The sequence below is a fragment of the Etheostoma cragini genome, chromosome 22 (assembly GCF_013103735.1).
Source record: "Etheostoma cragini isolate CJK2018 chromosome 22, CSU_Ecrag_1.0, whole genome shotgun sequence".
Lineage (NCBI taxonomy): Eukaryota > Metazoa > Chordata > Actinopteri > Perciformes > Percidae > Etheostoma > Etheostoma cragini.
This window is the reverse complement of record NC_048428.1, coordinates 15,053,650-15,081,265: the sequence shown is the minus strand read 5'-3', so window position 1 is coordinate 15,081,265 and position 27,616 is coordinate 15,053,650. Positions and strand designations below refer to the sequence as shown.

Sequence of the window (27,616 nt, the reverse complement as noted above, 5' to 3'; positions counted from 1 at the left end):
GGTGTAGGCAGCACCGATTGGTTTAATTTTTCTCTCTACTGACAGCACTCCAAATATACAAACAGCAGAACTACGTGTTGGAATCAACCAGAAGTCTCCTTTCAGAAGCATAGTGTTCCTTTCTACAGAGAATTTTGATGGGAAAAGTCAGATTAAAAAAGAATGAACTGTGTTGATAAAACAACGTGGCAAGCATGAGTAACAACTGAATGCTTTTATGCTCAAAATTAAAAAGCCTGGAGGACGGTCTTGCTACATGGAGATGTATTTTAAAATTAGTAACCGTTTTTCCAAAATCATCACCTTTATTCTCATCTTAATAGCTCATGTTTAAATTTCAAATTAAATGTCCTTCCATTACACTGGCTCTCCCTTCTTCTTCCATTCAAGAAGGAGTAAACTAGTTTGCTTTGCTGTGGTAACCACACTCTATTTTAAGGTGGAAATACATAATTAAAGCAGACCTGACCTGGAGGCAGAGCAGCATAAGAGGTGTGTGTGTGTGCGTGTGTGTGCGTGTGTGTGCGTGTGTGTGTGTGTGTGTGTGTGTGTGTGTGACTCACAAGTGACCATGAGAGACAGAGTGGGAAATAAAGGGATTATTGGATCTTACTCCTCACAGTTGATTTGAGAATAGATGTTGTTGTTGGATGTTGGTTAACTAGGCCATGACGTCCATAAAGAGGAAAGAGAGTGAGCTTTTTAGGTTTCATATCCCCTGATTAATGAATCGTTTAGCTGGCATCCAACTGCTACACAACCTACACACATTTTTTCACATACTCACACAAACACATAGGCGTGATGCATGCTGAGTGAGATTGGAGGCAGGTGAGAGCTAATGAGACACCTATTCATCTTCAATGAAGATGGGGATGTGTTTGTGCATGTGTGTATTTTCGTCTTGATTAATGTGTGTGCTGTATCTGTTTTTATTTAATTGGTGTTAGATTAAGTATACCTCACAGACACACACACAGTTCCTCTTCTGACATATGTATGTGAATGTTCTTACCGTGAAGTGTTTTTACAACAAGCTTACAAGGTTCTTCAAGGACAGACTGCCTAAGCTCCTGCCAGTGTTTCTCAACACTACTGTGCTTGTTCATTAGATAAGGGTGTCTCCTGAAGCAATTGTGGATTGATCCGTATCTCTGGGTTCATTCACATTGCCAAGTACTTTGCAAATACCTTCTCTTACCCTCTTTTCATTGCTTTATCTCTCCTTCCGTTTTCCCCTGCTCCTTTATCTCCTCTATCTCGCTTGCTCTTACCTTTTTACCAAGCTTTTTTTTTTTTAAATGTTCTTCTTTTCTTGTCCCCCCTCCTTTTTTTCTTCCCTCTCTTGCTGCAGGATTTCCACAGAACACTCGCCCAAGCTGCAGATCAGGAGTCACAGCTACCTGCGGGCGGTGAGTGAGGTTTCCATCAATAGGAGTCTGGACAGCTTGGACCCGGCAGGGCTGCTGGCCTCACCTAAATTCCGCTCGCGAAATGAGAGCTACATGAGAGCCATGAGCACCATCAGCCAGGTTAGTGGCACCCAGGGGCCCGTGCCTCTATGCCATCAGTCCTTACACCCCTTGTACCTCCACTGCTATGTCCAATATGGTTGTGCAGGGGGGAGGACATCCCATTTGTAGCTGTCCTAAGGCATGAATTAACAATCAGGTCACCATCCAGCAAAGTATGAATGGTACAAAAAAAAAACAATCTCCCAATTAGTGTATTTGTCTGCATGCCATTATCTGGAGCTCAAATGATTACAGGCATATTCAGATTGGCTAATTTAACAACATATTATATTATATTTCTTTGATTAATTGAAATTGGGATTAGTTCTAAATGGTAATGGGCATTTGCATTGATTTGACAGTTATTAAAAATATCGAAGAATTGTTCGAGAAAACACTCAACAGTGGAGGTTATTGTCATGGCTGCTAAAAAATTTAGCTGTTAGTCATTTTGGATTTTGAGCATGGCTTCATACTCTACATTATTTGGAGTGACAGGGAAGTTTTGCTTACCTTTCGGCCTCGGGCAACGGGGATTTCAACTCCCCTGCGAAGCCCAGCAGCAACACTTTCCCTCGCCAGCTGAATGATGGACCCTTGTGACGTCCCTTCAAGTCCTGGCATGGAGCAGGCCCAGAGGAGAGTGTCACACTGAACAACAAGGCATCTACAAAAATGCCACTGAATAAAAAAAGGTGCTGGTTGGCTCTCTATCTCACTCACTCAATCTCACATTTGACATGAATGCACATAGAGTGTGAACTGACACACGAAACAGAGGCTTTCACCATCAGTGGATTGAATAAAGGTCCACAAACCTTTCTGACTCCAAGCTCTACAGTATGTACTCACACTTTTCTGACTGTAAACTCTCTTCACTGACAAACACCAAACACGTTAGTCCTTAGAAACATCCCATTCCTTTGTTCAACTCTGTTTTTGGACTAGCTGAACAAGGGCAACGTCTAGGAATGGAATGGACCTTCATGTTATCTGCCCTCACACAACCCAATCTGTAACACAACCCCTTCCCGCAAGAGCGTTGTGGAAGTGCGAAGTGTTTGTTTTTTGCTTTAGATCCTGTTTTGAAGCCCACTTGCTGATAATGCAAGTGTAGTCAGATTTCCTCGTATCACATCTCAACTCCCAGAAGTCCTAGCATTCACCCTTCCTAATTCTCACCTTTAAAAACAACATTTGTAGTATTTCACTCTGTTGTACAGACCTTTGAAGTTGTTTCCTACAGTGATTCCTTCCCCTCTGCACTCCTTGGATGTTTTTTTTTGTTTTCTAGAATATATTAATTTTTTCAGGATATGTACATTTCCATACATGGCTTAAAGGTTCAAAAGCAGGGTGGAGTTAAAAGTGTGATCAAATTTGGCTCATCATACTCATAATCTGAATCCAGTATGCTGACTTGTAACAGCATGACTAGTCTTGCTCAACCAGATTGGTCTCTAAACATTATTCACTACAAATTTGTATTTGGATTGTGTGTTCTTAATGGATTTCAGTCAAAAGAACTTTTGTCAGTAAGAGGCTTCTTGGGATCTAGTTTAAAAGACCAAATATACAGCAAAGAAGTGTCAATATCAAACAATTTATTTTTGGCAAGTGTGGTGAATCAGCCTGCATCACATTATGGGAATACTTTCTTCTGTAGCTTTCAAAGTAGAGCATGCAATTTGTAATTCAAGTGTGTTTGTACACAAAATTCCTGCCTACTGAAGCTTTAATCAGTGAAATAGCTCTGTAACATTGAATCTTATAGCAGAGCGATGCTTCCCTGGTATTGCTTCAGTAATGTATTGTCCCTTCTCCTTTGTTTAACACACGGCTGAGGTGCACCTGAGCATTTTTATTTTTCATTTTCCCCTCTGCTTGTACGCTTCTGTGTGGGTTTCTTGGTCTGGGTGTTTGCGTACACGTACTGTATGTCTGCGTGTCCCCTCTTCCACAGGTGAGCGAGGTGGAGGTGAACGGGCAGATCGAGGCAGTGTGTGAGTCAGTGTTCAGTGAAATGGAGTCGCAGGCGGTGGATGCCCTGGATCTGCCCATGCCCAGCTGCTTCCGCATGCGGAGCCACAGCTACGTGCGTGCCATAGAGAAAGGCTGCTCGCAGGAAGAGGAGGAGAGAGGCGTCAGGGTGGGCATCAGGAGCACCAAATCACCCCCGCACACCACCACAACCGTCAGAACCATCCAGAGCAGCACAGGTTGGAACTTGCACCCAACACACACACACACACAGACTGATGAACATGTGTGAACATACATAATCCATAGCACATTATAAATTGATCAGTGTGTATTATTAATGTGCTGTGAGTCTTAAGTTATGCAACATGTGTAAAGTGTCAACAGCAACAACAAAAAACAAAAAATTGTTTCTCCAGTAAGTGGAGAGAGAGATTTATACTTGTAAACAGATTAAATTTTGGATCAACGGCCATAAAATCAATTTCTTCCATTTGTAATTCTCTTGTGTTGAAAACCAGTCCCATTTATCATAAAGGAACGGGTTTCCTTGGTTAGCTGATCAGGGAGAAGTTTAACTTTGCAAACACAGACCCAAACCCTTTGCATTATTATCCATCTGACCCACTTTTTTTTTTCAGATACAATATGATGAGGCAGAACTGTTTTTCACACATAAGAGCTTATTCAAGCTGTAAGCTCACTGGCTGCTGAATCTTATTTTAGCCCTTTTGTGAGCCTCATGGTCTGAAGCGCTTGGCTTTCCAGCATTACGGCTGCATGCAGTATTGATGCTGAGTAGTGCTGGCAACCAGTACTGGGTGCTTGTATGTTTCCTACAGCAAATCCAAACGTCATTCCCCTACATTGTGCACGTTGAGTCACCATCGCCTGACGCACACTGGCTTTCTCCTCCATTCCTTTTTGATGATGCCAATTATAAGACAGCATTTTCTGAAACCCAGTCGTCAAAGTTACAGTCAGCTAATCAAACACATTAACTCCGAATTGGAAGAATGGAAAAACTAGTTAAATCAATTCAAGGGGCTTTAAACTGATTCTGAGAAAACACTTATTTAATCATGTTTAAGACTCACTCTAACTAACTCCCTACAAGTATTCTCTAATGACACTTCTCAAAATATGAAGTTGCATGCCAGTATTTTTGATCATTTCCCATCTATTGGAAAATTCAGGGTAACAACACAATTAAAGGCAATAGTGGATTAAGTTGATTGTTATTGCGTAGTGGTAGTCATTGATTTATAGAATCAAGAGAGGGACATTCAGGCCTTCTTTCCCTGAGGAAAGAAGAGATAATGAAGACCATTTATCAGGTGAGGTGTTGTAGGAACTAAACTCTGGTGTTCGAAGCCAGATAGCTGCTCTGGAGTGCTTCATAACTCTGGTCCTAAACCTTAATACGGGAAGCCTTTCTTTCTCTTACTCCCGGCTGTCTCTCACATGCTTTGTAGATAGAACTGTCTTGATCTGTAACCATTTTCCGATAATGTAAAGATAACTCCTTTAAATCATTCTCAGGTTAAAAAAGTGAATAAGCAGATGTTTGTGTGTGTGTGTGTGTGTGTGTGTGTGTGTGTGTGTTTGTGTGTTATGTAGCGTACATGTCTGCAGCCTTCCTCACAGCTGTTTGCAATTTAATGAACATCCATTTTTTGGCACCTGCGTTTGTCACATGATGTATGGACGTTGTTGAAGTACAGAAAAGAGATCCAATTGAGAGCAATCCTCAGCTCTCTGTGATTGGCTGTCGTCTTCTTGTGACCCTTGACCTTAATTTTCTGCCGATCTTATTGTGTTTTGGATTCAGTTGTAAGTGAGGCTCAAACAGACGTGACAGTGAGAGTGGGTTCAAGTGATATATTATAAGTCAATGTGGAGAGCAGTTCACCGCGGTTGCTAGTGTGAAGGTAGGGGGTTGCCTCAGATTACTGTCATAGTTGTACTACTACACAATGCATCACCTCTTTAGATCTTTACAGCTGAGTCGTCAGTCACTGTAATTAATTAGCCACCTCTCCTTCTCCTCCCGGGGAAGGGCTGTGATTAAAGAGGAGAGGAAGAAAGGGAGATTGAAAGGAGAGAAGAAAAAGATCTCAGTCGTACATTTTGCCTGTCTCACTCTCAAAATGCGCACTACCGCCACGGTCATGTCATGTGGGAGTTAACATAATTACCACTGTCTGACTTTTACACACTGTTCACGCAGTATGTGAAATACAGGGATCGCAGGTGTTCTCGGACCCTTTAATTACCGCCAGTAAACATTAATTTACCTCCAAATCTACGTATTTCATATTTATCTGTGATGTGAAGTTTTTTGCATGTTGAAATGTTTAAGTGTAGTGCGGAGGAGCAGCACAGAACATGTGGCTGGCACTGAACAGCTTACTGTGTGAACACTAGCACACACTAGTATGGACAAACTGTAGAGTGATGCCATACTCATAAATTAATGCAAACTATAAATTTAGGCTAATTAATACAATCCTGCTGTTCTGCATATTTAAAGCCAAATTTACATCCGGTACATATGATATGATTTTATTTATTTATTTATGGAATGCAGACGGTGCCCCAGTATAAAAAAAGTAGCATTTTGTGTAAGGAAGAAGACATTTTTCATATGGAATAAACATGTCATTATGCACTTTAAAATCCTTATTTATCCAAATGAGAGAACAAAGACAGTGCTTGAACTGTCCTTTTCTCTTTTTGAATTATGATATCAGGGTACCCCCCTCATGGTGTGTTTTAAACACAAGTTATAAGTATTACTACAAGATTTTTCTAAAAGTTCTTACATATCCAACTCTGCAGTAAATATTTCAAAAGTGACAAAAAAATTAAAAACAAACTTATCCTATTAGCCCGCCAAAGTCATTGAAGGTAATTAAATGCTAGAATGTGCAGTAATAGTCAAACTAGCTCTTATGAGCAGTGTGCAATATGTATATATGTATATATATGTATATATGTATATGTGTATATATGTGTGTGTATATATATATATATATATATATATATATATATATATAACCCACCATATTTATTACAGACATTTAAAACATTCTCTTTTTTTGCTTTCACCTATAAACTAAACATAACTCAGGGTACTGTGACTTCCTGCCGAGTAAACAGTCACAGCTTCTTTGTTTTTCCACGATGCTGGAAAAGCATGCGTGCAAACGCTCATATGCACACACACACACATTTATTTCAAAGGGACTCTTTTGGGACCCCATAGTGAGAAGTGAAGACGTTGTTGTGGTAAATATTGTATGATGATTTAGACGGATGGTTCAGGCAGCAGTTCCAGAAAACAGCTCCGCGATTATGTGTTCTGCTCCCACTTGTCCCTGCGGCGAACCACCAAGATATCACACGCATGCACACACACACTTACAGACAGGTGAGAGACCTATCAGCTTCTGCTCATGCCCCTCCAGTTGGCCCACTGCGCTGCTCCAACCCATTTATATTGATGATTGGTTTAATCCTGAGGAAGGGGACCAATATAAGGGTCTGTCCTTTGATCTCTTCTCTTTGAACATCAAGTGGCTGTGGCTGCTAGTGCCTGCCTCAGTCTGTGCCCGGGCACGCACACACACACACACTCACACAAACCAACCCATACAGTCACTCATGCATATTACCATTACATTGGACAGAGATGTTGGCGTATCGGGTTCTTTGGATCAGTTTAACACCATCTGGAGCAAATCCCCTTTTACAGCTTGGGGAAATCCATAGCAATCGGTTAATGTGAGGATTTTACTGCCTCTAAGCCCTTGCTCCTCAGCCCCGCGTCGTCTCCAGTAACATCTTCATCACCTCTTCACTCTGCTTTTTTCTTTACCTTTCTCAGCTTCTTACATAACAGCTAGATCCCCTGCTATTTCACAACAGCAGTTAGGTGTGGGGGTAAATCAACCTGTTTTTTCGACGAAGATAAATTGGAGACAAATTGACCTTCAATTAGAAAAAGTATACACAGACCTTAAGTCTGGGAATTGCCCCATAGTTTCTTTTTTTCTTCCTCTCACCCTCAGCTTCCCAGGCGCACTGACCTGCTGTCAATTATCCAGCCTCATTTTCTCAGCATCTATTTTTCAGAGGTGCTGAGAGATTGGCTGAAAAGAGTGTCTTTGGCTTCTGTAATAGGGTACAGGACAATGTTTAATTCAATGGCTGTGAATTTCCTACGCCCCCGAACAGAGGCGTTGTGCTCAATAATGCATTTCTTAAGTAAGCTTTTGAGGCATTCTTGTTACTCATTTTGCTGATGGTACTGTCAAACACTTAGTGGAACACCTTTTCATTTAGTTTCTGATGCAGCTTTGGGTACACTTATCTATTAGTTGTGTAGCTAAAGCTTGTGAATAATGAATACATGATTAGAACTCAATCTATGTATGTATGTATCCATCCATCTATCTATCTATCTATCTATCTATTTATCTAGAAACCAAGACATGTACTGATATAATTAAAATGTGTTGCAAAGGCATGTTGCCATTTCAAACTTTTTCATTTTGCTTTAATACCATAATGTGTTAAAAAAACAGCTAGGAATAATCTAACTAATAGGACTGCAAGAAGACATCCTATTTTATATCATCTTAAGATCCCACACCTAACATTAATCATAGTTATGTTATATATAATTTCATACATCCTGGCTGTAATGCTAATTACAAAGGCAAAAGTGAAAGTTGCTATATATAAACCTCAATATGCTCTTTTTAGTCTAGAACAGTAACCTAATAAAATCACCCTTACTAGGCTCACGTGTATTCCCAGCTCTGTCTATAGTACAGTGCTTAAATAAAGGCTGTACAACACTGCCCCCAGGGGCGCAGTGTAACAGCACTGCACTCATGTCCTTTCTTCTTACAGTAGCTGTGTGTGTGAGGGGATGTTAAAACTACCAGACAACGTGACCCAATTAACAATCACTGTCATCATCACTGGCACTTTTCCAAGAGTTCTGTTCTAAAAGAGCTTGTGAGAATAAATATCTTTTGTGATAATTATAAGTGGCAGGGTGGAATCAAAATCAAAGTCCAGCACTCATCCAAATCCCACCTCACACCTTCATCAGCCCACGCAAATGTCCAAGAGCAAGCCTTAAAATTTGTTTTTTATATGTCAGGACGACTCGGTTCATATGTTATAAAAAGGAAAGACATTTACTGCTCAAAGGTTCCCTTTCAGTTTTAAGAAGGTCCCCTACTCAAAGTGGGTTTGAGTAGGACCAGAGGTGAAAGGGCCCTGTGGCAGCATTAGGTCCTGAGAACACTGATCTTGTTTCATGCTGCTGCAGTCAGTTACTGGGGATTTGGCCATCTGTTTGCCTGTTGTGTCTGTGAACAGAGAGTGATGCGTTCAAAGCAAAGTCACCCCCTGTGTAAACAAAGTACAGTCAAGTTATTGCATGTTGCCATGCAACCTATCAGCGGATTTCTTACCAGATTAAAAGGATAAGAGATCAGATAACAGATCTATTTGTTTGTTAATGTCATGTAAGTACACAATGATCTCTACAAGAACATCATAACTCCATCAATCCCCATTGTAAAATTGCATGCAATAACAAGATGCATACCTGTATTAAATCATTGCCCCCTGGGTATGAAAATGCTCTACTATAACCCACTTTACTAAACCACAAGGTGGCAGTCTTTGGACTGAGTTTATCGTTCACATCTTCTGTTTGGCTTGATACTTTTGTGCATGTGGGTGACACAGTCACTCCAGCTGTATTGAGAATCAAAATGCAAAGCACATCAGTTTATCATTGTGTAGCTTTAAACTTAATTTTATATTTAGTTTCAGTTAGATTGGCTCACTGAGTGAGTTCCACAATTTTGACATTGCTTTATAGAATAGAATGGAATAGTTTGTCATTACAGACAACAAAAAGCAGTTTAGCAGCTCCACACTGACAACATAACACAACATAAAAAAACACCAACAGTTATACCAGGATATTTTATCCTGGCATAACTGTTGGTGTTTTTTTGATCAAATGAACAGACTTTTTTTTTTTTTTTTATGACTATTTTCGGGGCATTTTTGGCCTTTATTCTGACAGGACAGATGAAGACACGAAAGGTGCGAGAGAGGGGGAATGACATTCAGCAAAAGACCGCATGTCAGATCCTCTATATATATATGGGCGCCCGCTCCACCAACAGTGCTACCCGGGCGCCTAAAATAAATAAATAGATTTAAGCTAAAACAGTTGCATAAGGGATTAGGGTAGATGAAAGTGCATTCATTGCTAAGAGACAGACAAACAGGCAACATGCCCAAACAGAACAGTCCCAGGTGTAATAGCAGTTCTTTTTCAGGGGCCATTTGGGGTTATGCATTTGACAGCTTTTGGATTGAAGCTGTTTTTTAACCTGTTTGTTCTGGACTTGATGGACCTGAATCTCCTACTAGAGGGGAGTGGAGAGAAAAGAGAGTGGCCACGGTGTGTAATGTCCTTGAAGACACAACTGGCTTTCTCCTGCAGTCTACCATTATATTTTCAGCATCACCCGAAGACATACAAAATGTTGAATAAAAGTACTTAAAAAAGTATTCCTGACTATGTATCAGACAATAACTTGAGTTATTTATTGAGCAGGGTTACAGTTAAAGTTCGGAGTACTAAGGCCATGTCTTCTGGAATATTTCCGGAAATCTGGCAGGTTTAATATTAAAATGATATCAGAGTTTACATTATAATTACATGCACACTACATAATGTGGTTTTGTATAAATATATTAGAATAGAAGTGGACTAAGGGCATCAATATTGTGTTTTCTCAAATGTTTAAATTTATTTCTGTTTTCCATCAAATGCATTTGAGGTGAATTATGTTATTTGTTGAACTAATGCATTAAAAGTACGTTTAAAAAAAATCATAAAACAAATGCATACTTAATACTAAATCATAAAAAAGGTTAGACTATAATTTACAGAGATGACAATTTAATATCCTATAAAAAAGAGTAAACAGCTAAAGAAGATGTGATATGTAGGCAACAGAGACGCTATAGAAGTCAGAAGGAAAAGTTATAGAGCCAATGCAGTAAAGTTTCCTGGAGGACTGTGAAGGGGACTGTCCCACCCAGTGCTGAATGAGCTAAAAAGTGTTTGTGTGGGGCGGGGGGTGCGATCAAGGCGCGTCCACATCCTGACATAAGATCCAATATCGTCAGAGTGAAGAAGGAAAAGAGGGAGAGAGGTCTCCTCCTGCCATCTCATCTCGGCTCAGTGTTGCGGACTCGCAGCTTTCATGACGTTCCTTCAGTGTTTGCACAGCGCGCTGCTCGGGATGCGTGATTACTGGATTCGCCTTTGTGAGTAGAAGCCGCTGGTGTGTTTCTCTATTGTTTGAGAGTGAGGCATGATGACCGATGGCGAGCTGCGCCAAGAGTCAGGGGCAGGAAGTTAGAAAATGTGGCCTTCAAAATAAAGGCAACATGATCGGTAAAGTGGGAAAAAACTAGCGAAATGCCAAAATAAAATTCTATCGCACCCATGTAAAAGACATTACCATTGTAGCCCCATAGTGTAGCACCTCATATTAAAATCAGATAAGAACACGAATGGGCTAACAACAATGGAAATTTACTAGGCTACCCTACGTCATTTACATTAAAAATATAGCTTACCAGTGAAATGTAAAGTGCGTCACTGAGTTTTACTTTGAAAGTAGTGACCGGAAGTCACGTATTTGTTGTGTGAAGCTTGATGCTTGAACTGTCAGCGCCCATCCCATGCTTTATGCTTATTCATGCTTTACATGAAAATGGACGAACGTTGTTCATATTTAATAACGATAACAAAAAGACAAGGACAGGACCTCAATAGTTAATGAACGCCATTTGAAATAAAAAATCATAAATTTGAGTTTGATTGTGATATTTCTAAACTAATTATACTGTAAAATGAATTATAACACTTATAGATTAAGTAATAACATTTAAATTAAAAACGACATTAAAAAAAATCTTTCCCTTTGTGTACATGCCTCACGGCTGACAAGCTCTTCTTGAAACTGCTATTAAACAAATATTCAGCCATGTCCCCGGCCCTCTGGAACTGGTTTTCCCTCCAAACTGGACTCCATGTGAGTAAACACCAAGATTAGCCTACTTGCTATTTGCAGGAAATGTTGAACACCTTCCAGCTCCCGGTCTATTTCGGTATCGTATCTCTGATGGGAGGATGACAGGTGTGGCCTCCATCACACAGAGCAACCCTCGGGGGGCTGGAACTGGAGTTCATGCTGTAAGGGTTCATCTCAGACTTCTGTGCTTCTTATCCAAAAGGAGATGTTGAGTCCCACAAACCTTACGGGAAGAGGGATCATTGGTGCCACTTCCTAGTTTGAGGCCTGCTAGGGTAGATGGAGGGCCCCTGACCCGCTATTGTGTGACAGACGAGCAGTCTGTAGCCCCATGCTTCCAACCCACCATCTGTGTTTCAGTGAGTCATGCGCAAGCTGCATTCTCACCACTATTGCCAGCTATGCTGCCTGCCTGCTTACCTACCAGCTTCCCACTTTCTATTTTCGGAGGAGGCTCCAAGACACTCCGGAGCACAGCATGCCACACACACATACTGTACACACCATCTCTCTGAAGATCCAAGTAGGCAACAGTCACATGGGATAATGTTAGTTTTGTGTAAATGACGGAGTTAAGGAAGGCTTAGCTGTTGACTCATACATACAGGAAGGCCTTAGTCACACTCAATAAATAAAAGCTGTTAAATCTGTATGGAACACTATCAATCAATACATTACTTTGAATGGGATATCATTGTTTATACTCAATCCATTTCTTTGATTGATTCTTTGTTTTTATCATACGTTTTGGCTGACTTTATTCTGTTTTGTGTTAATACTATAAAGCCATTTTCCATCAGCTGAATCTCATTACCTTCTTTGCTGTACCTATTTCACCCTGAGGGATCATTAGTTTCCCTCAGTTTTATTTCATAAAGTACTGGCTCAAAATCCCATTTCTTTGAAGGAACAATTATACAACCATATTTTGAAGTGCCAGCTGTTTGTTAACTAATTTGCAGTAAACGGTTTTCAGAATGACATTGAGAATGTCATTTTAAAGAGTAGAATTATTGGTTGAGTAAAGCTTTAGTGCTTAATGTTTTGATATTAATGAACATCTGTTACATTCAAGCCATTGTGAAATAAGTTGCTACAAAGCTAATTAAGACTATAAGCTCCACACAACTCTCTTTGTATTTCTCAGTATGGCTATATTCAGCAGATTGTGCTTCGCGTAGAAACTTGAGTGAAGATAATTACCTCTTCTGAAGAGTCCATCAGGCTTTTATAATCCTCCGTGTCCTCCTTGAAGACTACATACTACAGCTTTGAGTATTTCAATAAGGAAAATGTTAAGTAACATTTTGGTTTGACTTACTTATGTGGATATGTATAAACCGGTTGAGAACCAGATATGTTGTATTAGGGTTTAACTCTGGGCTAAACAACTGATGTAATGTAAGAGATGGTTAGCTTAGGATAAATAGCAGAAACCGGTTAAAACGGGCTCTGGCTCTGTCCAAAGGTTAAAAGAAATCTGCCAACCAAAACCTCTAAAGCACACTAATTAACATTTTATATCCTGTTTGTTCAATTTGTACAATAACAAAGTGTAAGATGACATGTTATTCATCTAAACAAGTATCTTATAATCTTACATCTAGCCTACTTAATGTCAATACAACCATGTAACAGTTTACTTTATATTTGCCTGATTTGTTACAATTATAATATTGAGTTCCATCTGAATGTACAGACCCACCCAACTATTGTGTCACATTTGCAATGGTCAGAGAAACAAAACTGCTGCTTAAAAGTATTACCAAGTTATGTTGCTAATGCCCCTCTAATGTGGAAGCTGCTAAATATATGTTTTAAATACAGTAGCTCATAGTGTTTGTTCTGAAATGTTGGATTGATAGCTCTATGCTGTTATATTTGTTGTTTATGAGTTTGGGGTGGTTTAGTGCAGTGGATGGAACTTAGTAGGAAAATCCTGTTATGTCAGGTTTGTTTGGCCGTATGTGACTTCAGGGACTAACAGAGTCGGTCACAGTTTGCAGCTCTCCTCTCTCTGTAACTTCTCTTTCTCTCACTTCAGTGCAGTGAGGCTTTATTGAAATGATACCATATTGCCAAAGCCCACTCCCATGAGTCTCTCCCCAACTTTATCTCTCTCAATCATGTCCTGTCAATTATTTAGTCATATTGTCCCAGCAACCCTCAATTGTAACAGGCACTAAGACATTAGCTTCCCCCTTCTGTCTTTCACCGCATCTTTTAAGTAGCAATTATCATGTTAAAGCTAAGCTTGCAATGTTCTTGCCAAAGGAAAGGCAGACACTTTTACTTACTTCACACAGTGAAGGTATGAGGTGTCCACATTTACTCTTACTTTGGATAGTTATGATAGTCATAAACACATCTCCCTTACTTAAATTGTCTGCTTCTGATGTCTTTCACTAAGTCTCCCTGCATATGTTCTGTTTCTTCTCACTCCCTTACTTTCTTTCACTAGCGTCTTAAATTCGTGGTGCTGTGGGCAAAGTTAATTCCAAATTTCTAGTAGTCCACATGAAATGCAGAAAAAAGATAACAGGATTATTTTTTATTTTTAAATAGATTTAATTTTTTTTATATTTGTAACATTTTTGATTTACACCACATGGCATTGCAAGACACAACTTAATTCATCAAAAATGTAATAGAACACCTTACGGGGGCATATATACAAAACAAAAAAAGTCTAAAGTTATTCTGATGAAGGGCATATTTCCAATTTCAATGTTTTGTATAAGAATAGCCAACTCATAATCTATTTAAAAAATTAAAAAATCCCTTTTTTACTATACTCATATATTCCATGGTTTCCAGTAAAAATCACAATACCAAACAAAGTTAAACTCACTGTATTCATCGCTGAGATGAGTCCAGTTTAAACATCTAGTGATAAAAGGCCAGTCAATGTTTGAAATTTCTTCAGAATTCTTCAGTAAAAATTGTGAATTAAAAGCACAGATGAAAATTGTTTTGACTGAATGTAACTGCTGCATTATTGTGGGCATCAACAAAAGAAATGACCAAAGTAGAACCCCTGTCTTTTCTATGAAATACAAACTTACAAACTAGATCATCCCAAAAAAAAGAGTTACCTTTAATGTAATTTGTTAAGTGTGAGGTAGATATGCTGGATATTAAATAAAAAGGACAAAATATAACATTGAGTCAAAATTGCTTTCTATGTTTTCATTCAGCAGTCATTTCATTGTATTTATTGTTCAGTTTTTATATTTTGGTTCATCACCAGTAGATGGTGCTTCATTCCCAGTTTGAGAATATATCCAGCTTGATGTCTCACCATAGCAGTGGGTCTCAGTAAAAAGAGCAACTCACAAGTTTTCTCTTGTGTTGGTGCTATCAGACACAATTTTAGACATACTGCGTGTCTTATCAACAATTTGTCTGTGTGTGTGTCCAAAAGACCGAGATAGAGAAAATGAGTGAGACACAGTGCCCCTGAATCATGACTGACATCCATGCTTTGCTAGATGTATATGGGCCTGAGAGACATGGAGATCAAACAATGTTCATTGAAGAGGAAGGCTCCTTTGAGCTCCATGAATCCCTCCTGCCATATCTGTCTTTCAGTCCCACACACACATAGAGTTCTTCATGCTCTGGCGTTAATTACAGGAACAGATAAAGCCCTGACTTAGCAATGTGTGTTGCTGCATGTGAAATACACCTGTGTGTCAGTGGATCAAAGTTGCCATCCTCTAAGGTGGAATTATTATACAAAGAGGGGATACATTAACCAGTACTCTGGTGTCATCCATCTCTCTTACTCTCTCTGTGTCACACACACATACATATATATACACACACACACACACACACACACACACACACACACACACACCTGCATAACGCTGTCATCCCGCATGCTTTGATGGTGCCAGTAGGTGTGTTTGACAGGAAACAAGGGCCGGGTTGAGGCATGTGGTGACACACTCGCACACGCAGTACATACATGTGGAGTAAAAAGGAGAAAGGCCCGCGTTGTGGTTGGCAGTCATACCTGCATGGAGCTTCTGAGCATGTGGGTGTGTGTGCAACCATGTGACTGTGTGGTGTCAGAGTGTCTGTGTGTGGCTTCTCCGGGATCAAGCCTGAACTAGGAGCCTCGATGTGCGTAAACTGTGATTTGGCTATCTCTCTTCCTGGAGGAGATAAATCCTAACCATGCTGGTGTGTCAGTCACTCAGTAATTACTTCATCCTGTCACGACTGTCTGAGAATGCAAGCCAGTGGGAACTTGCACTGTCACTCTTTCATTGACAAAAGGCAAAAGCAGTCGGCGTCGCTCAGTGTCAGTTTAAGGGTATTTTAAGGCTAAGAAATTACTTTACCATAGTATCAATCATGTGTAATCATTGTGCATTTTCAAAATCTGAATTGATAGTGATTTCCTGCCTGGACATGCTTTAAAGGAGAATAAAAGTCAATAGGATTAAACTGCAGGACTTAAAGCTTTTGTTAGTGGCTGTTAGGTGTTCATGTTTACTTACGACTTAATTGGTCCCAGCTTGTTATGGCCTGGAATGCTTTGATTATAGCCATTTAGGGAGGAAGAGTGGCATTTGGATATCTTTTGACACAGGAAGAGAATGTCATTCATTCCTCCCCTCCTGCTCTTGGTTTGAAGAAATTAGATGGGCACAAGGAGGAGCTGACAGGGCTATGGTAAACTGGCTGAGGCACTGGACCCCCTGCTGTCACACAAGCTTCCTGCTAAAAGAAGGAATCAGTAGATTTACTTTGAGGATCCCAAATGTAAAGATGTACACACACATGTGTGATCAGGTGGACAGGGGGTGCTCTGTCAGGTAGGGGCTTTCCCACTCCTCCCTTTTTGCTCTTCCTGTCTGTGTTTTAACATCAGAAGGAGCAAAGGAAATAAGCAAAGCCCCAAAAGGATTTTCTTAGTGTTTACTGTGGATGATCCTCATGGCTCCTGTATGCTAAAGCCGGGCAAGGCAGGGCCCGCAAACTCAAAGCTCTCGGTGGGTGAAAAACAGAAGAGGGGTTAGGATATAGAGTTAAACCTCCTCCAAGGACACTAAAAAGATGAAACATGCTTTTTGCTCTGTTCTCTTGACAGAATGTTAAAGATTTTTTAGACTTTACTTGGCAGCTAAATTGTGTGGTTCATGTTGCTTCCACTGTTCAAGAGAGAAGGAAGTATGTTAAAGTAACTCTGGGGAATGGTGCATGGCTGTAAGTGGGTGGTTTGGGCTGTGCAGTGTGGGAGGCAAGGCCCCAGTGCAAATTAAAGACTTCTCTGTGAAAGTCCCAGACTCTGTGTGTGTGTGTGTGTGTGTTGGTGTGTGTGTGTGTGTGTGTGTGTGTGTGTGTGTGTGTGTGTGTGTGTGTGTGTGTGTGTGTGTGTGTGTGTGTGTGCGTGCCTATGTGTATGCGGCCGGTGGGGAAGAGACCCAGTCCTCCCTCTTTTTATTTTTTTTCAACCAGTCATTAAAAATAAGCCACAACTCACCCCCGATACACACTGAGAGAGACAGCAAGAGGGAGCGAAAGAATGCATCTCCTCTTTCTCCTCCCTTTCTTTGAGCTTTGCTGCTTCACTAACCAAGTAAAACAGGGAGGAAAGGGGGAGGCTGTGATCAAGGGGTACTGATTCCACTCAGAGGTTTTTAAGACTCACACTCAGACCCCTCCCCCGTGTTAAGAGAGGCAGGAGTTTTTTTTCTATCAAGGAGGAGAAAGAGATGAATGGGGAAAGGAATGCAGAAGACAAACGAGTGCTCTCGGCAGGAGAGTGGGAATGTTGGAGAGACCATTGTTCCTCCCCCATCAGATTCTGCAGGGAGTGGATGTACACACGTAGGAACAGAGGGGTGTAAGAAATCACACCTGAGAGACAGCTCCGTAGCTTCTACTCTGATATTCATATTTTCCCTGAGACATGGCATTGCTCGCTGGTTTGGACATACACAGATGTAAACACACACAGCCAGTGCCTATAGCTGCCATCTCGTCTTTCCCTCCGCCCCCCCTCCCTCCCTTCAACAGGATGTATAGGGTCAGAGGGTCAGGATTGGAAACCACAAAAGACAGTATGCGTCAGTATAGCCTGGTTCTTGTTCCAAATCCCCCTGTAGCTCCTCTTGTACCTCCTACCTTTTCTCCATACCCCACTTTTTTTCTCTCAATTTCCTCTTTCTCTCTCTCTCTCTTAACTTTCCATCTCCGTCTCTCCATCCATTCCCCCCTGCCTGCCCCGTTCCTCCTCTCATATAGGAGGCACAGAAGGCCTTACGTTTGGTTTTAGGCCCAGATGGCTTTAGCATGCCTCTGGCGGTGGATTAAGCCTGCCAGTGTCTCCTTTCCCCTCCATATGCAAGTGGTCAGGACAAAGAACGTCAAACAGGGGAAAAGGAGGAAGGAATGCAAGGGAAAAAAACAGGACTGTGAAACAACACCCGTGGCTGATGTTTCACGGCATTCCTGGAAGAGTAGACTTAAACGCTTGTAAAAACCGCCAGCCAGCCTTCCTGTTACTTTTGTGCCCAGTCATTTTATGAATCAAGTTCTTACTTTTTTTTTTGCTTCTTGGAGTTAATCCCCAGAGTGCTTGTTGCATGCTAACCATGGAAAGGAGAAGTGAACTTTTGACCACATTCTGCTGCATTTAAATGTAAATCTCAGCTGCAACAAGCAGTGATCCTTCATGTAATGACATGACATCGGCATTGTGTTTCAGCCCTCTCACTTAAGGCCGTGTGTCAGCCCCTTGTGTTTTTGTCTGTTTTGCCGTGTGTTTGCTATATTGGCCATGAGTCTATTATTCCCCAGGCTTGCGGTTATAATTTTCTGTATGCGGCTGTAACTGCACAGACTTTTAGTTCTTGGGAACAGTCTGTCATCTTTTATGTGTTTATCACTTGGAGACAGTGTGGTAGCAACATATTGCTGTGTTGTGGGTATTTTTAGCATAGCAGACAGTGGCCTAAGTGGCCTGTATTATCCACTCAGCAACACATATACCACCATTTAAGACTGTCCTCTCTTCTTCTTTCACTCTTTGTCTCTGTGCGCATGACATTAACAAGCTCCACATTCAGAGATTTATGTAGACCTAGTCACAGCTCAATTACAAAGCCAGTATAATTTGATGACCAACTGATCTCCCCCAGCTACATGATTTTGTTTTTAGGTATGCCACGACTTGCTACAGTTGCTCATGCTGTCATTGTCGGCAGTCTACTCTTAAAGTCAGTTGGTGAGCAATGCTGTGGGAAATGAGTGCAGTCATTGCATGCATGAGATGTGTGGGTGTGTTAGCTTTAGCAATGGGGCTAATGTTTGGATTTATGCCCCACAAAGCAGCTGGAATGGACAGGAACTGAAGGAAACGGCACAATAAACGTATCTTCTGTCCGATCCCCTTTTCTCACGTCTCTTTCTGTTATAGTGTCTTTTTTATCTCTCTCCCTCTCCTCTTACATTGAGTGACTATGCTCTCTCTTTCAACCCCCTGCAGGTAGGTCTTTTGGACAGAAACAAAAGACTCATGTGTCTCTTCATGTGGTTGTGGACTAGTCAGGGTAAAGCCCTTGCCAAGGAGCAACGGAATACAATGGAAATGGCCTGGAGCCGTTACAGGGCAGGTCTAATGAGAAAGCTGCCGTCATGTAAGAAACGTCTTTAGGAGATTAGCTTGCATGCTTCAGTACTGTGAAGGGAGGAACTTTGGGATTACATATTTATACCAAATCTTGGATGATTGTATGTGACAAAAAATGTCATCTAGCTTCTATTAATAGTGGTAATGTGTTGATGAACAATTACACTGCTGTTAGAAAAAATGTCAGTTATTTTGAGATTTTAGGGGGATATAAAACAATCAGTTACATATTTCTGGAAAGACATCACGTCCCCGACATAGGTAAACACCCATCGAAACAATTCATCTTCAAAGCAGTAGGTCATTTCCACTGCATGGTTAGGCTCAACTCAACTCAGTATTGGTACCAGGCGCTTTTCTGTATTTCGTTTTCCACTGCAGATAGCACCACCTTAGTGTATGAGGGATTCTTAGCCATATCGATACCGCATGAAACTGCTGTGGCATCTTTATCGCTGGATCCTTTCATTGGCAACAAAACATTGTTTTGCGTTTTGCGGGCCAGTGAAGTAAAAGAAATTGAGGCCTTGAGTGATGATAGCTTGGCTTTCTAAATAGCTGGTTTGTGCAGGATGTCCCGTGTCACACTAGTGACGATTCTCTTTGACCAATCAGTGGTCTACATATTTTAACTCCAACTTCTACCATTGACTGAGGTTGCTTAGAACCTTGACTGATGTGGTACCAAAAAATTGGCCATAAAAGAGGAATGCATGGAACCGGGCTTTCTTTTTTTAACTTGAAGCTCAGGAAAGTGGGTTAAGTGAAGTTAATCTATTGCGTAAGAGTGCGCAGCTGCCTGCCAGGTTAGTTGTGGCTGACAGTTAGTAAACACACTCTTATCTAGTGATTCAAGAGGCACAAACCTGCTATACCAGTTACCCACTGTTGACATGGGTTTCTGTCAAAAAGACACAGTGAGCACAAGGCTTTGTTGATAGCAATGTTGGACTGAGGAAACCAGAGGCATATCTATATGCTTTCTTATGCATGTTTATGTTTATTTTAAGAAAAACAAAACAATTTAAATGCTGCAGGATGTTTACAACACTGGTACCATTTGCACTGAGAACTCCCTCCCCGACAAGCACTCACACATGCTAAATATACTTCTTTAAAAGGCGCTTGCAGACTGCCACCTTCCCCTCATACATACACAGGCGCAAACAGTGAGCTATTGTGTCTGACAGAGTTTAGGCATCTGGAGAGCAGAAACCCTCTCTGGTGACCTCTGACCTCTGGTGGCTGAGAGGCGTAGACTGACATGAGGGTCTCTGGGAGACTTTCAGGTGACTCAGACGGCTGTCAGAATACTTTTAAACCACTATTGTAAATGCATGTTTTGTTGTGTCTCTGCAGTATTTGCTGAATAGCATTGATAAGTGCTGAGCAGCAAACCCGCTATCTCAACTTATTTCAACACGTCAAAACACATTGAAACTCAAGGCTTTTTTGTAATTCATTTTTTTAATTTTTACAGTAAGTCATAGGAGTCTAGTAAAGGCTGTGTTAAGTCATTTATAAAGTGCTTTGCATTGCTGCTTTGTTGTTCAAAACAGCAGTGTAATATCATCCTGTGTGAACCTTTCAGGTAATTGTCATGCCATGACTACCCCGGAAACCCGGTGACAAGCTTTTTGACAAGGATCCAATACAAACTGGTTGGTATGGTTTAGTACTCTGCAGCACAAAGCCCACGCTTCAGGGCTAGAAACATTATTGGATATTCATTTGTAACATAGTGGCACCCAGTAGTTGTCTCTACACTGTTATCCTTGTCTTTGATTTTAAAATGTATGTTGGCTGCAACCCATTACTCCTGCTGCGTTTCTCCTTGGCTGGTGTTTAGGTGGGTGTCAGTGCAGCTGCAGTGTACCCTGTCAAGGTAAACGAATAGCCAACAGAAGCTCCCCTCTGCTTGCTGCTGGTACAACGCCAAGCCTCCCAGCAAACTTCATGTTGCTATTTGTTGCTATGGCGATGCCATCACAAAGGACTCCAGCTGGTTCTGGTGTGTGTGTTTGTGAGGGAGGGGAGAGAGAGAGAGGGAGACGGACAAATGGACAGAGTGAGCAGACGGAACCAGGCAGTAACTCTCTGATTTACCCTTGTCCCTCCTCCTCCTCCTCAGTCTTGTTCAACTCCTCTTCTCTGTTCACTATTCTCTGCCCTCTCCCCTCTGGCAGACCCTCATCCCAAACACAGGGCAGCTGGGCTCAGCTGTCAATGTTCCCCCATACTGACCGCCCCCTTTCCGGGCCTTTGTATTTGTTTGGATGATGGTGGATTTGCCCTTGGTCCCCGCGCGGGGGAGCCCGTTCCTGTTAGCTAGCATCTTAAACCAAACCGTCTGCTCCTTGAAGTGGCCTATCACACAGATACACAGATTGGAGATTACAAGGTGGTTGCTTGCCTTCAATCTGTCTAGTAACGTGAATAAAATGATTAAATAAAGGAAACACCTTTGCAGACACATAAATGGGACACAGTGATCAGCAGAGCCAAAAAAAGAGGTGGCTAGCGTGTATGTTTTTGTTCTGGCGGCAGGAGAAATGAATGGAGACTTTGCTTTGTCTCAGGGGAGAGAAGAGGGCTTTCTTTGATATTATCAAGCCCAGAGGTTGGGGAATGCTCTGCCAAGAAGAACTGCTATTCACACTCGCTTGTCAGCATGGGACTTTTGAAGTATTTGTCAAAAGAGGATTTGGCAGAGAGCCACTAGAGGTTTGTCATTCACAAACTCTTCTCTTTGGGATAACAATGCTCTATGAGGGAAGAGACATGAAATTCCACAAATCCATTTCTATTAACTGTGGAAGTTGTTCTTAGTTCCCAAGAGAATATGAATGATGTCTTTTTTTGTGATCAAAGCTCCACTAACCTGATATTAGGGAGTGACCGAAAAGAACCTTGTTTTGTGCTCATCAGTGTTTATCTGTGGTTGGTAAAGAGTTTGCCCACATTTCTTCTCTAGGGTCTGATGGAATTCTGCGTCACATTCCCACTTCCCTCTGTCCTTGATAGGTTGTGTATGTGGGAGGTCCAGGGCAGTGTAGCTGTCTAATGCTTTAATGGCTGCAAGAAGATCAAACTGTTTTCTTATCATTTGGGTGGAAATTGGAAACTTCACTGCTGTTTTATGAGGATAGTTGTTTTTGGTCAGGTGATTTCCTCTCACTTTTGTCAGACAGACAAGAATTAGATTTACTTTTAAGTTAATTTTAGAATTAATTTATCGTTCAAATTTGTATGCAAACTTTCCTTACATAGGAACTTCTATACATTAATTTTGCAATATGTTTGATGATGCATGCTTACATCCAAGTCACTGGCATGGGCCAATGACTTGCCCAGTCACTGTTGACAACAGCTCCTGATTAATGGAGAGCATATCAGTGGCAGGAAGCCTGTGGTCTCCCTTGATGTGGAGGGGTTGAAACGTTAAGCTGGGTTGTGTCAATCTTATTTGTGTGCCTCTCCATGCCTGCATGTGCGTGGGCATGTTCCAACTCCCACCTGTGTTTACCTAACCTGTCTTGGCAGTCAAAACCCCCTGTCATTCTCCAGCGTGTCTGGCTCTCGCAGTGACAGCTAGGTGGGAAACGGCGCGCCATCTCCTGTTTCATACAGCGCTTTGTTGAGCAGTTGAAAATCCTCTGTTCTATTAACCCTTCCCTGTGACTTTTAGATGACTTCAGGGGATAAAAGCTCTAAAAGAGGCTGACATTCTATCTTTTGAACCTCCACGCCTGATAGGAGCAGGACCTCGCCCTGTCCCTCTGTGTGACTGCTTGTGTCTGTTCACTGTGTATTTTTTGTTCTCTTGTGGGTCTGTACTCCGTGACCTTTCTGAAGATTAGCCCAGGATGTTGATCATATTCCCTACACATCTGTGAAACGTTTAGACAGTGCTGCATATCGCAGCATGCTCAGATGATTACGTCTAAGATGTCTTTGGCAGTAATTCCTGCATATACAGTACCTCTAAAAACATCTGACATTTAGCTGTAGAAGGAAATACAGTAAGTCATCTTCTTTTGTCTTTCTTGTGGTGTGTCACCCCACCATCAAAGGCACTTATATTAGCAACTGTGATCTCATCTCAGGACTTTCCAGCTTGTCAAAACCTGAGTGAAATCTCATCTGGGATCATCCAATCACTGCTGGCGAGGCAGGAGTTAAGAGGAGGGTGGGTGGAGGGCAACGGATGACTCTGACAAACCAAGAGGATGAAGTCAGCCCTCCAATATGTTTGGCCCTTTCTGTAGCTGTCAGTGAGATGGCAAGACACAAAGCAAACTAAATCCTGCTCTAATAGTTTTAGACATGGCTGCTTGTGCTGGGTGTGGTTGGCAACAGTTGTCTGCCGCACACAGAGCAGCGATCTTGCTGCGGTAGGATGTTTGTCTTATGTAGGGATTAAAAGGGATCCAGGAAACCCGGTGTCCTAGTTTTGCAGCAGAGCAGGGAGAGAGAGAGACCTTGTTTTGATCATAGCACCAGGCCAGGAAGTAGATTCCAAGGCATAATGAAGTTAGGAGGTGGCTGATTTTGTCTTTCTTTAGACAGGCTTTTTTGTCTGTCGGCATATTTCAACACACAGGCTTCTAAATGAGTGTGTGTGTGTGTGTGTGTATGTGTGTCAGACTTCATTGTCTGTGCAGAATCTGGAGCTGTAACCTGAGAGGGAGAGAGCACTGACAGAAAGAGGGAGAGGTTTACTGATGATGATGCTTTTTAATCTATCTATTTTTGGATTTAATACAATGCATTTGGAGTGTACTGAGCTAGCTCTCTATTGTCTTCTACAATAGATTTCAACTTCTGTGATATATCATGAACATTATTTATATTCTGTGCTATTATACTGTACGCGCAAACAGCAGCAAGGCACACCAGCATGCAGGGCTATATTTGCCATATCAAATTGTTTTGATGTGTACAGTAAGTGCGTAGAGGGTTTAACCCTCTAGATCAGTGGGTCAAGTGCCTGACGTACTAATTCTATTACTAGACAAGAATCTGATTTGTTAAAGTTGCCCTTAATCTACTGTCCATTTTGACTCCTACATAGAGACCCAAGACCTCTGGGTAAATTGTCAGGATGTCAGCTGTCACCAAAATCCTTTCCTCTCAAACAGTGATTCTTTAATATTGAATATATTGTTTTTTTTATGTTTTTTTTATGACAATATTTTCTACCACTTTCTTCATAATCATATTTTCTGTTACATAACTGCCTAGTTGCCACATCAATCCATCCAATTGCCAATACTTATAATTAAATGTGTATTTGAATGATTTTAGGATGGCACTTCCATAAAGTTGGGGAACTCACAATACATATTACAAAAAGAATGGTTGAAATGTTAGCAGCGTTGGCAGAGATATCCTGACTTGTGTTCTCTAGTGTGGGTCTAATTTCAGAAACCCTATATGCTAACATTTCCCATAATACAGCTAAACCTTTCTTCCCAAATGCCTCTTTCAAACCCTGCACCTCCTAAGAGGTTTTTTGAGATGTATACTTTTATATATACTTTCATCTTTCTCTTTCTTCCCTGCAGTGTCATCATGCATCACTACCTACAAGAAGACTCCTCCCCCAGTCCCACCACGGACCACACCGTCCAAACCCTTCATATCCATCACGGCACAGAGCAGCACAGAGTCCGCTCAGGATGCCTACGTGGACGGGGGCTCCGGCCCACGGGCAGGCATCAGTTCCCAGCCGGGCCTGTCCAACTCCACGGAAAGCATCGACAGCATGAAGGCCCTGACAGCAGCCATAGAGGCGGCTAACGCTCAGGTGCACGGCCCCGCCAGCCAGCACGTCACCAACAGCACCATCACCATCACTGCCACCGCCACCACCTCCGCCATCACACACGTCTCCACGGAGAGCAAGGCGCAGAGGGAAGCGTTCCGCAAGTCCCTCTCCATAGGGATCCAGGTTTGTGGATGAGGGTTTCTGTTAAAGTTCTATAGTGGTGGCCGGGTTGGCTCAGTTGGTAGAACAGGCACACATATACATAGAGGCTTATGCCTCAACACAGAGGTCTAGGGTTTGAGCCTGACCTGTGACGATGTCCTGCATGTCTTCCCCCTCCCTCTCTCCCCTTTTTCACTTAGCTGTCCCGTCTATTAGAGGTGTAAAAAAGCCCAAAGAAATGCATGCAGTTTGACAGGTTTTCCCCTCCTCTTAGGTGGATCCAGAAGAAGGAGGGCCAACGGAAGAGCAGTCTAAATTCCAGTCGATAGGAATTCAGGTGGAGGATGAGCGATGGTGAGTAGAGAGACAAAGCGAGAAAGCGACTGTAAAAGTGAAACTAGATAGGTCTGATGGGAGGGATGAGGCAGAGATAGCATAAGTAGGAAAAATACTTGTGGAGACAGAAAGAGGTTTGTAGGGTGCTCTGCAAGCTTTTGCCCCCCTGCACTTGGGGGGCAAAAGCAGCTGTCCCCAGTTTGGGAGAGATTGGCATCGGAGCCCCCTCAGCCAGGGGCCCCAAGTGACAGCTGGGTCAGAGGATGTGGTTTTGGGAGCTGGGAGGGTGGAGGGGGTGAGTTGACAGCCATCTGTTGCTCCAGCCATTGTGATCCAGGCTACTTTGAGGCTGTGTGTTTGTGTGTGTGTGTGTGTGTGTGTGTGTGTGTGTGTGTGTGTGTTTGCATATGTGTGGAAGGGAGGGAGAGAGAAAAAGGGAGGGAGTTTTATTGGGTTTGTTTAGTTCTGAGAGCACTGAGAGACTGCTGTGCTGTCAGCTACAGCCTCTCATTCTGAAACATGTTCCCAGTTTGAGGAGAAGCAGCCTAGTGTGCATGCCATTTCATTAGCTCACACTGCACCAGGCTTATTGAGGCCTCTGTTGGGGGACACAGGCATTTATGGTTTCTTTGTCTGCTTTGGCTCACACTGTCAAAACAGTGACCTTCTGTTTGGTGAAGGAAGTTGACAAATTTAGCCGCAGTGCTGGTTTCATGCAGTAGCCAAGGCATGCTTTGGGAATTCAAAGAGACATCACCTTTAATCAAAAGTCACAGTGATGGGCAGTCCAGCACTTAAAAAACACACACTTACATAGTGTCAGGGAATGTGAGGGGCTTTTTGAAAGGGGAGGTCTCAGCTGAATGACCAAGCTCTGAGTTCCTGGAGTTGCCAAGCCAAATATTAACTCATCCAGAAACCTACTGAGTATGCCGAGGCACGGATGTTCTGCAGCACTGCAGCTTGTGTATTTCTCGGGTTAATGTTTGGTAGGTAGGGGTGTATTTTTGTTGGTGGTGCATGTTTGATTGTGTGTGTGTGTGTGTACGTGCACATGTGTGTATGTGTGTGTGTGTGTGTGTGTGTACCTGGGAGGTCTGGGCATACTGCCCCCTACATTAGATTCCCAGACAGTAAGAGTGCCAAATTCCTACGGCCTCGCTCAAACTGCCTTGTGTCTGTGTGCATGTGAGAGCGAGTCTGTGTGTTTATATGCAGCAGTCGCAGGTCACAACCTCACCTCGCTGTTTGAACTGAGAGTGAGTGGAAGAGAGCTTTTAAAAAGATTAACACAACTAACACTATGCGTGTCTTTCTTCAGATTTCTGCTTTTACTGACAAATTGTATTCATGTACTGTATCATATTTATTCCCTCAAGTACGTTATTCAAGCTTTTTTCTACATGCATTTGATACATATAATGCTCATAACAATTTGAAAAACCTCTGGTATCTCATCAGAAAAATGCAAAGAAATACAACAAATATGGATATACAAAAGAGTTGGCAAGGCAAGGAGTTGATTTGGATTTTTGATTCTGCAAGTTTAGGGTCTGGGGTTGGTGGTCACCAGATGGCTTTGCACTCATAGGGGATATGTGGCAATGCTCATGGTCCTGGGGATTAAACCATATGCAAAACCATCTTGAAAAGTCAACTTAAGGGACCTCCCCGTGTTTTTATTTTTGTCCTAACTGACTGAAGGTTTGTCATTACTGGCATAAGACAAACATGAAGCCTCAGGGGCATTTGCAAGGTTAAATCTCAATTTGTGGTGGGCAACATCATGAGTGGCTGTTTAGTATACTGGGTTTTCAGTCTTCCAAAAGAACTCTTTCAGCTTTTTCTGGTGCCTTTTTCGACCTCAAATAAGACATTAGGCTGTTTTTGTTTGAAGAGGCTTTAGTATTTCCTCATGTTTGTGGTTTGAACCATGTTCTGTTTGGATTAGAGAGAAATTAATATGATTTGAAACCAAACTCTAAGAGGTTTTAAGAGGCCCTTCCCGAAAGCGGCAGCACATGGAATGCAATACTCCACCTCGTTATTTACAACT

The 27,616-nt window shown here is 41.9% G+C and overlaps 1 protein-coding gene across 5 annotated transcripts in view; it reads left to right on the top strand.

Annotated features, from left to right (window-relative positions):
• The window catches only part of dlgap1b (discs, large (Drosophila) homolog-associated protein 1b), an 83,606-nt gene that overhangs the window by 48,503 nt on the left and 7,487 nt on the right, over nt 1-27,616 (top strand). For 4 of the 5 annotated variants that reach the window (XM_034861959.1, XM_034861956.1, XM_034861954.1 and 1 more), the window contains 4 exons: nt 1,355-1,532; nt 3,478-3,733; nt 24,860-25,245; nt 25,499-25,578. In XM_034861959.1, the coding sequence (XP_034717850.1) occupies nt 1,355-1,532; nt 3,478-3,733; nt 24,860-25,245; nt 25,499-25,578 (900 nt within the window). The remainder of the gene's footprint in view (nt 1-1,354; nt 1,533-3,477; nt 3,734-24,859; nt 25,246-25,498; nt 25,579-27,616) is intronic. The other variant, XM_034861958.1, reaches the window with a different exon arrangement.